Source organism: Oryx dammah, unplaced genomic scaffold, assembly GCF_014754425.2.
Source record: "Oryx dammah isolate SB20612 unplaced genomic scaffold, SCBI_Odam_1.1 HiC_scaffold_1, whole genome shotgun sequence".
Classification (NCBI taxonomy): Eukaryota; Metazoa; Chordata; class Mammalia; order Artiodactyla; family Bovidae; genus Oryx; species Oryx dammah.
The window spans coordinates 63,854,996-63,868,998 of record NW_024070185.1 but is presented as its reverse complement, the minus strand read 5'-3'; the positions used below and the strand labels follow the sequence as shown (position 1 = coordinate 63,868,998).

General features: G+C 36.0%; 1 protein-coding gene across 2 annotated transcripts in view; it reads right to left on the bottom strand.

Moving 5' to 3' along the window:
* Window positions 1-14,003, bottom strand: part of STX17 (syntaxin 17) — a 75,475-nt gene that overhangs the window by 16,737 nt on the left and 44,735 nt on the right. For both annotated transcript variants that reach the window (XM_040239003.1, XM_040239010.1), the window contains exons 4-6: window positions 9,540-9,765; window positions 267-382; window positions 138-188 (exon numbers count right to left, since the gene is read on the bottom strand). In XM_040239003.1, coding sequence (XP_040094937.1) covers window positions 138-188; window positions 267-382; window positions 9,540-9,765 — 393 coding nt within the window. The remainder of the gene's footprint in view (window positions 1-137; window positions 189-266; window positions 383-9,539; window positions 9,766-14,003) is intronic.

Here is a 14,003-nt window from a genome sequence, read left to right as displayed (position 1 = left end):
GACTTCGGTCTACGGCTCAATACCAGTCTTAGAAATTGTAAATTCTATTAAAATTCTAATCAGAAGTCTAATAATTGATAAAAGCCTCTTATTCTATTAATCCAACATCTCTGAGTCAAAAACAGTTATATACTTACATTCACTAGGAGAGAGAAATCAGTGACCAGTTGGCTAAGTTCAATTAAGTCCTTAAAAAGAGAGAGAAAGAGGAAATTACTTATTTTCATGCCTCACAGCTGCCAAAAGGAAAATCATTTCTAACATACCGCTTCTAAGGTCTCCCATGATTCTGCAGCATTTTGATCTCGAGGAATTTCAGGCAATGCATAAATCTGAGTCATACTCTGAGGATCAGCTTCATCTTCAGTACTGTGAAATGTTCCTGGATGAACATAGCCTCATGTTTAGAGTATATCTGCTTTGTTAGAAAGATGGTAGCATGAATCAATTCTATGAAACAACTACCATGCAAAATGCTTACTAATTAAGTTCAGGCTAGAAGTAAATTGATTATCTATGGGGAGGTTAGTTAACAAACATTATTTCTTTAATTATTCTACAAAATCATCTAAGAAAATTACTACAAATACTACTTACCCAATCTGAACAACTAGGGCTAGATGCTAAAGTAGCATAAAGTAGAACTATTCTATTTGGCCAATGTTCTATGAAGAGATAACCTAGTCGAAATAACACTTTTCATTGCTAAATCAGTAACACTTTCTTTGGCTATTTTAGTAATAAACATCAGATTCACAAGATTTTAAAAGTAGGGAAATGATGCATTTTTAGCAATGAAAAATCAGTCATTTTTGGTAATAGTAAATTTGTCATTAAACACCTCTTACCATATGTATCCTTTTGCACATACTGTCATCCTTCTCCTCAGAGTAATTTTTCTGGCCTGTGCCTTCATTCTTCTATGTCTTTTCTGAATTTTAAAAAGTCATCAACCCTTTAAGCCTTTAGTCATTAACACTGCTATAAAGATGAATTTATACTCCAAACTCTACCTTCAAGGTCTTTCTTATTACCTCCTCCTTGGTTTTACCAATGTCATTAAACTGATATTTATAAAATGCCTACTATATGCCAATCAATGTGCTAAGGTAAATCAGTTCCAAGAAGTCATAGTGGTTAGGAGTATCAGCCTAGTTGGAAAGACCTGGGTTAGAATCCTAGTTTGCCTATTTACTAGCTCTTTGATTTCTTTGGCTTATTTCCCTCACTTGTAAAATAAGGTGATGTTTATTTTAAATGGTGCCTGGCTTATCTATTAAGAATACTGTCACTGCTGTTACTGTTAATGGAGTTTACTATATAATGTGTGATAAGGAGGTTTACAGGCAAGTTCAGTACAGTCTGAAAAGAACTATGATATGGGTAACTATGGTATGCTATGTGAGCACAGAAGAAAGGTATTTAACTGAGACTTGTAGAGAAAGAGTGATCTGACAAGGTTGTGAAGCTAAAGCCTGAGGATGAACAGAAATTACAGTGCTGAACCAGGGCAAGCGTGAAGGGGAAAGGAGAGAATATTAAGGTCAGAAAGACTAACGTGCTTAAGTTTAGGAACTGAAACCGGTCAGTATAGCTGAAGCACAGACTATCACAAGAGAAAGCAACGGTTGAGGCTGGAAGTCTAAGGTGACATCATTTATGGCACTGTAAATTACATTAAAGAGTTTTCAATACAGAATTGTAAAGTAAAATAAAAAATAAATTAAAAAAAAAGAGTTTTGTCTTTCTCTTAAGATCAATATGGAACTTTTAAAAGGATTTGGAGACTACTGGGAAATTGAGGGTGCCATAATCAGATTTCAGATTTAGAAAGGTAACCACAGCTGTAGTGTGAAGAACAGATTAAGGATTGAGTTGAAAGCCAAAATTTAGAGAGTGAAAACCAGTTGGGAGGCTTTTCAATGTGTCTGGTGCTAAATGATGACGGTGTGCTCTAGAACAGTGGCAGTGGAAATGGAGAGATGAGATCTGAAGGTCTACTTCCCTTTGTCTTCCTTACTGAAAGCTCAAAACATCTAGTACTTTAATATTTCTGAGTATCCATTATGTTTTGGGTTGAGCATCAAAGATAAAAAAGTGAAGAGTACAAAGTAGCTGTTCTCAAAGAACTTACATTCTAGAAAAGTAAACATACAAACAGACAATCCTAAAACAATAAGAGACTGCACTGATATCTAGATAAATAGATACAGATACCTACAGTGTTTATGGGAGTTTCAAGCTGGGCATGGCATCTGACCAAGTTTGGTATGGTGTGCAGTTTATGGAACAACTTACTAAAAAAGGTTAATTTTTTCTTACTAGGCTAAGAAGACAGGAATATAAATTCTAAATAGAGAGACCAACATGAAAAAGTTCCTCAAAAAATACCCAATATAGCTTAACATAAAATCAGCAGTCTGGTCTTGCCAAAGCATAAAGTTGAAAATGTACAGCTATAAGTATAAAACACTATAGATGGTTAGGAGGGACCTTGCAGCCCAGTTAAAGACTTTGGACTTTATTTAGAAGACCATGGAAATCTACTAAAGGTTATAAGCAGGAAAGTAACATAGTGATGTGACCTGCTGTATTCCTAAAAATAAGTCATTATGACTCTTAAGTTCATCTTTCCTATCAATTTCTCCTTTCATCTAAGCCTATGTGGTTGTGTTAGTTGCTCAGTCATATTCAACTCTTTGCAATCCCATGGGCTGTAGCCCGCCAGGCTCCTCTGCCCATGGGACTCTCCAGGCAAGAATACTGGAGTGGGTGCCTTTCCCTTCTCCAGGGGGTCTTACTGACCCAGGAAATGAACCCAGGTCTCTTGGATTGCTGATGGACTCTTTACCATCTGAGCTATCAGGGAAGCCCCTCTGAATGGTATTTTATAAAACTGCATTTCTATTTTACTTTCAAAGTTTGTGAATGTTTTACCTCTTAAGAAATAAAACCTATTTGAATTGTTTAGGAAGGGCAGTCAGTTGATTGAAAGTTAAATATTTGTAGGTCTATCAGAATTGACAGTGTTCTTTTAATTTTGAATCTTAATTGAAATGAACGTTTCCCTACCTTAAAGGAAGAGCAAAAACAACACACACAGAGTAAAGTTTTACATTACAACATATGGCAAATATCCAACATATTAAAAGCTCTAATTTTTACAAACGTTTAGGAGAGTTATTTACTCCATGTCCTAAGTTACCACATAAAAAAACTTTTTACTTCAATCAAAGTAATTACTCTAAGATCTTTCTTCTACTTAATATTCCATTTGTAATAAGAACTCCAACTTTCTTAATAGGATGCTAAATAATGATACCTCTTTTCATTAACAGATCAAATGTAAAGCAAAACTTTGTAAATATCACTCAAAAGACTTTTTAAAGCCATAATTATTGTACTATTAGAGAAGCTTCCAATGCAGTATGCCAGGATGTATAACAAAATGAGGAGAGATCATCATACAAAAATTCTTGATCTAAAAATGAAGGGATGGGAAATGTTTGACATTTTAAGCAAACATAAAAGATTTCCCTCAATGAAAAAAATAATTAAATGTTTAAGTCATTTACGTTTCACTTGAAACCAAACTGCGTATGTATCTTAGTTCAAATGGAGTCTTAGAACAAAGAAATCTGTTCTCTTCCATGGAAAATCCTGCTGTAAACTTACAACTCAGAACATTGCTAATCAATTCAAGGCATGACTAACAATTAAGAAAGGAACCTCTTAATTTCTACAACTTCCGTAATTCATTTATTCCAGCTTGTATTAAAAATCACTATCTCAGTGTTCATCCATTGACTTTGAACTTTTACAAACTACTATAGACATAATGAGGCAAAACACAGAGAGATTATAGCTGCGGGAAAGACAGCCAAACAATTCTTACCCTGTCCACTGAAGTCAAAACTGCTATTGTTGTATAACAATCTCAATTTCACTCACTTGCAAACAACTGCAAGTGTAAAGTCTATGTGGAATATGGTATCACTTAGCAGTGTTATTCAGATTCTATTTTTTTAAGACATTATTGACTATAAACTCAAACATTAAGATATATTTAGTTGATGTGAAAAATAAGCTTAGCAACACAGACATAAGACTTTTTCCTTCTATGCGTCCAAACTATTCTCACTATACACTCCCCCATCTTTCTCCACATATCAGGAAGGGCAATGATTCCAGTAAGAATTACAACACAATATTTAAGGAACTTCCACTACATTTTACATTAGGAAAAGTTCCATTTTAAATCTAAGTTAATTCAAAAGCATTTCCTGAATTCTTTCATGTTCTAACAGCTTTATCATACTGAAATTACTTTACTGATCATCAATATAAACCTACCTATCAAGATAAAGTGACTTTGGAGTCATGGCTTAACTTAGCTCCAAAGGAGCATTTTTAAGAAAATTAAAGTCAATTCAAAAGACACCTTCTAAGTAATATATAAAAACATCTACATGATTCACAATGTGTTCAATACCAGTGTACATATACCTGTGATAAAATCTAGTATTTCATAAAATTCAACATGCTGGTCTGAAGTTCCCAGCAGTTTTAATGTTCGACTCTTTTCTTTTGTGAATAGTTGTTTAAAATGTAGTAAGATTCTGTTCCTATTGCACTGGTGAAATGTGTGAGCTGGATGGGAAGTAAGAAAGACAAAGACAGAGAGAAGCACTGATTTGCTCTCTATGACTTGATACACCTTGCTAAATACAAATCAAATTTGGAGGCTCATCACTTCTCTTGGTGGGAAGCAATATGCTAAAAATGAAACTAGATACACAACTGAGACAGAAGGGAGTTTCTCAGATCAAGCAAGACTGGCAGAGAAGACGTGCTTTAGAAACTCTCAGAATCTGGATAAAAGATACAGCAAAATCATCACAGCTTCCCCCTAAACGTAATAGGCTTCTTTCACTCTCCAGAGAACATAAAACATTCTATTCTACTTGTTATTTCTATCTGTAAATGAAAAACTATTTTTGCATTTTGATCTGTCATGGAAATGTGGCATTGCTCCTGAATTTCTGCTCTCATGTTTCCAACCAATTTATTTATAATTAGATTGAATTTTTAAAGGAAAAAGCATTTTAAGGCACTTAAATTTCTGTGCAAATCACTTTTCTTTTTTTTCTGTATAAGCTGTCACTACTGTTATGAGTACCAAAAGCAAAAATAGGAAAAAAGGAAAAAAAAAACCCAGAGAGCACAGGATAAAAACATGTAGGGTGACAGAAAAGAGTCTATAGCTAGAAGAGCACACATACAGTAAACCCAGTTCTTTCCCCACTACTAAAGTCTTATGTAAATTAGTTACTTCCTTTTCATTATTCTCCTTTCCCACCCTCTCAATTACTTGTTAATATTTATGGATTTAACACAACCTAGTAGAAACTTCATGTTTGGTGAAATACTCAGGCACCGAGTGAGACAGTTAATTTTAACTGCTTAATGTTAGCAATGGATACAAAGTCAAAGCAAAATCTGACCAGAAGACTATTCAGAATTTGAAACTATAGTGTTTTAGATTATGAGTTTTTTTAGATGTTTTAGATTATGAGATTCAGGTATCTGACCTCATAAATGGAATGACTGTTTCAATCAAATCTGCACTAGATGCAGAGATTTGATTTCATAGTTTCTCTCAGTGGCAAGTGATTAGATTAGTTCTTTAGCTAATCTGGTGCTCCATGAATTGAGAAGTTTGAGAATCAACAGAGCTGGAAAACAAATTTCACCTGCTATTTCTTCTCCCTCACCCTCTAGCTCTGCCCCAATCTTCTTCACTTTCTCCATATACATGCTTCCTCAAATTTTCCCATCACTTTTTTTTTTAAATACCAGTCAGCTACCTACAGAGAAAGTTAATTGCCAGCAAACTGGGTAAGCTGCCTTTTTCTAATAATCACCCAATTCCTCTGATGACACGTAAAACCAAATTTGTTGAGCCCAAACAATTCTACTAGTAAAAACACAAACAATGCAATAATAAAATGCAAATTCAGGCTAAAATACTTAAATAGAACTCAAAATTTTTATTTGTGAGGGAATTGCTGGTGATGGGCAATTCAAAACTAAATAGCAGAAGAGACTGATACCAGTGATTCTTTCCAGAAAATCCACCATCTTCACTTTTATTACTATCATCACAACTGTCACAGGGTCTGGTAAATAAGATGACTCCTTAATCTCATGGAACTTATAAGGCCCAGTTTCTCTATACATAAACAGAAAGCATAGCTTTATACTTCATAGTTAGAACAGCATTTAGCCACATCATTATGGAGGTGATAATTCTATATGAACACAATGATATAAACAGTAAAAAGAATTCTTCCTAAATACTCTTCAACCAAGGTTGAGTGCTAAGATTTCTTTCTACCCAAAACAATACTTTGGGTAGTGTTGTTAGACAGTGGTTATCTACACAGTGAAGTGACTAGAGCACATCTGAAATTACAAAATTGTCTCTAAAAAGATTTTTATTCATTCATACTTATAACACATTTATTAATGGTCCACTGTGTGCCAAGTTCTATGTACTATATGCTTAGGTACTGAGGAGACAATGAAAGTAAGATTATCCAGAAACTCTGAATAATGGCCTAAATGTTTCTTCTATTAAAAAAAAAAAAAAAAAGAGTCCTGTAAAATTGGATTCATTAGGGCTTCCCTGGTGGCTCAGAGGTTAAAGCGTCTGCCTGCAATGCGGGAGACCTGGGTTCGGTGCCTGGGTCGGGAAGATCCCCTGGAGAAGGAAATGGCAACCCACTCCAGTATTCTTGCCTGGAGAATCCCATGGACAGAGGAGCCTGGCAGAGACCTGTAAAATTGGATTCATTAGCACTGAAAATATAGCATTAAACCAATCAGGTTTTGGAGCCAGGGAGTGATACAGGAGCCTCCTACTTTCTAGGTAAATAAAAAAGAGGAAAACTGGTCAGATGTAACACCTCCCAGATCATATTCTAATTTGTAATTTATTTATTGTTGTCCTCAGACACTTTGCAATACCATGGACTGCAGCTTGCCAGGCTCCACTGCCCATAAGATTCTCCTGGCAAGAATACTGGCATGTGTGCATGTTAAATTGCTTCAGTCATGTCCGACTCTTTGCGACCCTATAGACTATAGACCACCAGGCTCCTCTGTCCATGGTATTCTCCAGGCAAGAATACTAGATTGGGTTGCCATGCCCTCCTGCAGAGGATCTTCCCAACCCAGGATCTGAACCCATGTCTCTTACATCTCCTGCACTGGCAGATGAATTCTTTACCACTAGGGACACCTGGGAAACTCAACATTAGAAAAACTAATATCATGGCATCCAGTCTCATCACTTCCTGGCAAATAAAAGGGGGGAAAAGTGGAAGCAGTGACAGATTTTATTTTCTTGGGCTCAAAAATCACTGCAAATGGTGACTGCTGCCATGAAATTATGATGCTTGCTTCTTAGAAGAAAGGCTATGACAAATGGGGCTTCCCTGATGGCTCAGATGATAAAGATTCTGCCTGCTATGTGGGAGACCTGGGTTCGACCCCTGGGTTAGGAACATCCCCTGGAAAAAGGAGCAGCAACCCACTCTAGTATTCTTGCCTAGAGAATTCCATGGACAGAGTAGCCTGGCAGACCACAGCCCATGGGGTCACAGAGTCAGACACAACTAAGTGACTAACATATATACATATGTATATGTGTGTGTGTGTGTATGACAAACCTAGACAGCATATTAAAAAGCAGTAATATCACTTTTTCCAGTAGTTATATACAGATGTGAGAACTGGACCATAAAGAAGTCTGAGCACTGAAGAATTGATGCTTTCAAACTGTGGTGCTGGAGAAGACTCTTGAGAGTTTCTTGGACTGCAAGGATATCAAACCAGTCAGTCTTAAGGGACATCAACCCTGAATATCATTGGAAGGACTGATGCTGAAGTTGAAGATCCAATACTTTGGCCACCTGATGCAAAGAGCCAACTCAATGGAAAAGACCCCACTCACTGGAAAAAACCCTGACGCTGGGAAAGATAGAAGATAAAAGGAGAAGGGGGTGGCAGAGGATGAGATGGTTAGAAAGCATCACTGACTCAATGGACATCAATTTGAACAAATTCCAGGAGATAGTGGAAGACAGAGGAGCCTGGGCTACTGTAGTCCATGGGGTTACAAAGAGCTGGAGACTACTTAGCAACTGAACCACAATTTATTTATACCCCATCTTTTCCATAAAATTTTAAGGTGGCTTAGAACATGTATAAAATATAATAGGATGCATAAATTAAAAAGAGAAATTCAAAAGAAAAACAAGGGCAGTAATTACAAAATCAAGCCAGGAAAATTCAAAACTTAGGCTTTTAGAAGTTAAAAAAAATTATATTTAAGTATTCTAGTAAGCTTCCCTGGTAGTGCAGCTGATAAAGAATCCACCTGCAATGCAGGAGACCTCGTTTCGATTCCTGGGTCAGGAAGATCCACTGGAGAAGGACAGGCTACCCACTCCAGTATTCTTGGGTTTCCCTGATGGCTCAGTCAGTAAAGAATCTGCCTGCAATGCGGGAGGCCTGGGTTCGATACCTGGGTCAGGAAGATCCCTTGGAGAAGGGAACAGCTACTCACTCCAGTATTCTGGTCTGGAGAATTCCACAGACAGAGGAGCCTGCCAGGCTACAGTCCATGGGGTCACCAAGAGTCAGACACGACAGTGACTTTCACTTTCTTTCACATTCTAGTAAACAACTCAAGCAGGAAACTTTGTTAGTTATGCCATTCAGTATCTATAAGAATAAAAAAGATTAACTGCTTTGAAGCAGTACTAATTAAACCAATAATTTTTTTCAGGTTTCTTTATACATACATTGTTTAATGTAATCAACAATTATCAATTACATCCTTAGAGCAGCTATAATGACAGGTTTTACTGGCCTCTTCCTTAGAGTATCACTTCATAAAAATTAATGGTGTGACCCCCAATGCAGATTTTTATGGGAGATAGATATGACATGCCCTCTGAAAACTAGAATGCCTCAGAAAGAAGCATGCCTGGCTAGGCTGCCCCTGTACCTGGAGATGAGGGAGAAGTACTCTGCAGACCAGGATGACATTCTCCTTAGGAAATATTTTAAAACTTATTCTTAATATATGAACAAGTAGGTACTTGAAGCCTTTATGTTTCACACTATACAGCATAGCCTCTATTTTTTTTAATCCTATAAAATGTTTTGGAGAAGGGAATGGCAACCCACTCCAGTATTCTTGACTGGAGAATTCCATGGGCAGAGGAGCCTGATGGGCTACAGTCTACAGGGTCACAAAGAGTCGGACACGACTGAACAACTAATACGCATGAAATGTTTAGGATACACATTTCCAGTCACACTCAGGGACCAAGAATTCAGCATAGTGAACTAGGAGGTATCCCTGGAGATTTATATATAATTTGCAAATCTACAATATCAGCACAAGGAAGTGAACTTAATTAGCTGCATTACAATACTATGATCAAGAATACGACTTAGTACATTACCGCCAATAGTCATGGATCTGGTCAAAGAAGGCTGTAAAAAAGTTTCTTCATCATTAAATTGTTTCTTAAGTTCTTCTACAGATTCCAGATGGAGTTGGAGAAATTCTGCTGTTGCCGCTGACGCTTCTTCTTTAACAGGATCTATCATTCTCTTCAGAAGTCCTAGGTCATCCTTTCGCACTTTCAAGCAAAGCTTCTCCATTTCTCGGATATTGGAGCGGAGTTGCTGTAAAAGAAAAAAAAAATCATTAAAGCTACCATCTCTTAATATAAAATATCTTTACATTCAGAGCCAATCTGTAACAATGGCTTTGAATGGACATGATTACAAGTATTCTCAAGAGCAGACAGTATTAATTAGCACTGTTCTATTTTTTATATCTCTGGCCAAATCCAGCTTCCTTAGAACTCATATCCTCATATTCTGAATTTAGCATTTTTCCTTCATTAAATGTGATTATTACAAAGGTAACAAATATTCTTCATAAAAAATGAAACACTGCAGAAACACATCAAGAAAAACAATGATTTCCTCACTTCATCAAGCCTACCACTTCTTTTAACCCAGTCTTTCTGCATACTTCTCTCTGCTCATACAAATATTAGCATATATAGACCTTCTTTTCACAAAAAGTGAATTGTAGATTATCCAGAATAATCTATAACTGACAAACTTTCACACTGCACCTTAACAATATCATAATGGATATCCTTCCTGGTCAATGACTGTACCATATTTCATAGTACTGATGTAATACAATTTACTCAGTCACTCTTCCAGTGATCAACAGTCTTTCATGTTGTTTCCAGTTTTTAGCTATTACAAACTATGAAACAAATGTCCTAGACTATAAATCCTGATCGCAGGAGACATGAGTTGGATCCCTGGGTCGGGAAGATCCCCTCAAGAAGGGAATGGATACCCACTCCAGTATCCTTTCCAGGATAATCCCAAGGACAGAGGGGCCTGGCAGGCACAGTCCATGGGGTTGCAAAGAATCAGACATGACTGAGGATGCATGCACATAAATCCTAATAAATAGTAACAGTACATATTAGTATTCTAGTATATAGTATTATACTATATTTTGTAGGAATTCAAAGGATAACATGCATTTTTATTTCAAGAGCTATTACCAGTTTTCCCCTGAAAGGCTTAATAATTCACACTACCGCTAATGTCTGAGTTTCCATTTCCCCATATACTGCCAGTACTATGTGTTGTCTCTCTCTTTTATTTAAATTTCTGAGTGAAGTTGCTGGATTTTTATGAAATGCTTTTCTCTCTCTTTTAAAAATCGCCTATTGGCATAATCATAAATTTTTCTCTAATGTGTTGATATATAATGAATTATGGGCAAATTTCATGGTATAGAGCCATTTGAATATTTCTGAGATAGACCCTCCCTGGTCAATACATGCAATTTTTTAATACACTGTGGGGTTCAATTTGCTAATACTTTATTTGGAATTTTAGTACGTGTTGAGTATGTGAATGTGTATATGTGTGCACAGATGCATACATGACCAGTGTGTGTGTCTATACTAACTTCACTAGGTTTAAACTTACTCTAACAGGTAAGTGCTACCTTCACTAGGTTTAAACTCACTCTAACAGGCTGTGCTCCCTTCATAAAATAAACCAGGGAGCTTTTAATCTTTTTCAATGGTCTATACTTGGAAAACATAAAATCCAATTTTTCTTTTACAATTAAACAGAACTTGTAAGAATGATCTATTTATGCATGTGTGCTCAGTAGCTCAATTGTGCCTGACTCTTTGCAACTCCATGGACTATAGCCTGCAAGGCTCCTCTGTCCACGGAATTTCCCAGGCAAGAATACTGGAATGATTTATATATGATGCTTATCTTAAAATTGCAGATCTCTGTTCATATATTTTAAATTATTTTCCCCTAATGTACTTTCATAGACACAAATGCAAATCCTGCATAGTAAAGAGAACAAAAAGTATTGATTCCTTTAATGTTTCAAGTGCCTACTTTCAGTGGGGTGATATAGTCCATATAATTACATTTCACATTATTACACACAGAGAAATCAAAACAAAATTTGTTCAGGATTTAATTATCTACCAGCAAAGCTGAGGTTAAAACCCAGGTATTCTTATAAGTCAGCAACCTTTCCATTAAACTATAAACATAATTCCTAGCTATATGGCACCTTAATACAATCTAAAGTATCTATTGGACTATATTAAAGCCAATTCTGAAAAAAAAAAAAAAAGTTTAGCTACACTAAAGCATCTTGTAAGATTTTCTGGGTGAATCAAAAAGTTGTACCTCTATCCTATCATGACTTTATATTTCTTTTATATCCACTCTTACCATTCCAATGTGAACTGGAAAAACTAAAGATATATGATATTAAGCATTTTATATGTAAAAATCATAGAACTCTAAGGGGCTTATAAGATCATCCATTCAACCTCACAATTTTACAGTACGGAAACCAGAGTCCAGTTGAACACAGTGGCAGAATTAGGATTAGGTCCAGTTCTCAAGCCCTGGAACAATATTGTTCACTACATACCATCTCTTGGCTGTGTGATTCTTTTCTACACTACAGTTACAAAGCTTGGTTAAATGCTACATGGTTCACAGAAGTACATTAGGTAATATTAGTTTGGAGAAGCTTTAAGAAGTTTCTGCAGCTAATGAGCATTTGCCTGTGACATATTCTCCCTCTTCTATAGAATTTGTACAATGTTATATCCCCAGCCAAAAATACAGTGTCAGACTTTAAGAATTCTGTTACTATGGGTGAAGGGAAAATGTTAAGGGGGACGGACATCTTTAAAAATCCAGTATGACTGGGTAAAGTGTGCTGTAAGTTCATAATTTTAAGACAGTTGTTTAAAAAAAAAAAGAATGAAAAGAAAGGCATGTGAATAAGGATGAACACAAAAGAGTGATGCGAAAGGAGAAGAAGCATGTATGTAAGAGCCCAGAATGAGCGGAGGCTGGTGAAAAATGTTAAGAACGATAAAAAAGATTTTAAAAACATGTAGAGCAAGAGGAACAAGAAAGAAGGCTTAGGCCTACTGCTTGGGGCAGATGGTATAATGTTAGCAGATGATACAGAGAAAGCAGAACTACTTAACTCCTATTTTGCTTTTGATTCTCCATTAAGAAGAATATTCAAAACTGAAAAGGGCATAAGAAACATGCTCAAAGGAAACCTGAAACATCTCACTGTAAGGATCTACACAGGCTTCATGACAGAGATGAGATTTGAGCCATTCTTGATGACTAATATTAAAAAAGAAAATAAATCAGAAAAAGATAAAGGTAGAGTGGAAATACTGTATTTCATCAATTTTAGGGCACATCTTTCCAACATCTCTGAAACTGGAATATATCTTAAAAAGAGATTTTTTTTTTTAAAAAAAGCATATTTAACTGGCAGCACTTTATGCCTCTTAGAGGAAAATACTGGTCTATCTTACAAGCAATGGTGCCTCAGATTTAATTTCCTCCCTGAGGTTCTACAGTACCTATACCAATCAGAGTAAAAGGATAGATACCAAATGTATTTTTTAAAAAGGGGGGAGGCAGGCAGGAATCCTAAATCCTGACTAATCAGCTCACAAATATTTCAAGTCAAAATTTAAGTTTAAATTCCTCTAAACTCATAATAACCTAAAAAGAATTTATCTCCTAATTGCATTCATTTTAGAGTCTACTCTTCTTTCTCTCCCTTAAGATACCTGGCCTTGCTTCTGTCTAATCTTTTCTTTTTTTCCTAGCTTTTATCTACTACCCTAATTTCTCCCTATATCTTCCTCATTCCCTCTCTTTTCTACAACTTTTCCCTTGTAATTTTTCCTTAAAAAAATTAAAAAGTAGCTCAAGTATCCTGTATTTCTCCTAGTAGTAATAAAATCATGAAAGCCATATTTTACTTCTACCAGTTCCATTACTGACTTTCTTTGCATTTATGCTACCTATGGAACTGGGACAGACTCTCTGTAGAGCAGTTTCTTTCCAAATGTGGTCTGACATCTACTGAATCAGAATCTTTAAAGTGAGTCCCAGAAATCTGTGTTCTCAACAAGCTCTGCATCATCACTGCTGACCAAGTTTCTATAAAAGCCAACTTAATGTTCTTCATTGAATTATTAGAGTAATAACAATTTCAACTTTTCACTTAGTTTCAAAATTTGATCACAAAATCTTTCTTATTCTTAATGATTTCTTATTCCAAAGAATAAAACCGTTAAACCTATTCTTTTGGTTTGGCCAACCCCAAAACCTGCAGTTTCAAAACATAACAACACATAGACTTCTGTCTCTGCAGAGTTTGTCGAATAGAGTACTGAAGAGGAAAGAGCTGTACAGAAAAAGAATGCTGGAGATATGAAGAAGGGTAACCCTCAAGCATTTGGCAAAGAACTGATTAGAACATGTATGTGGGAAAACCATCCAAGGCTGGAGAAAAATAC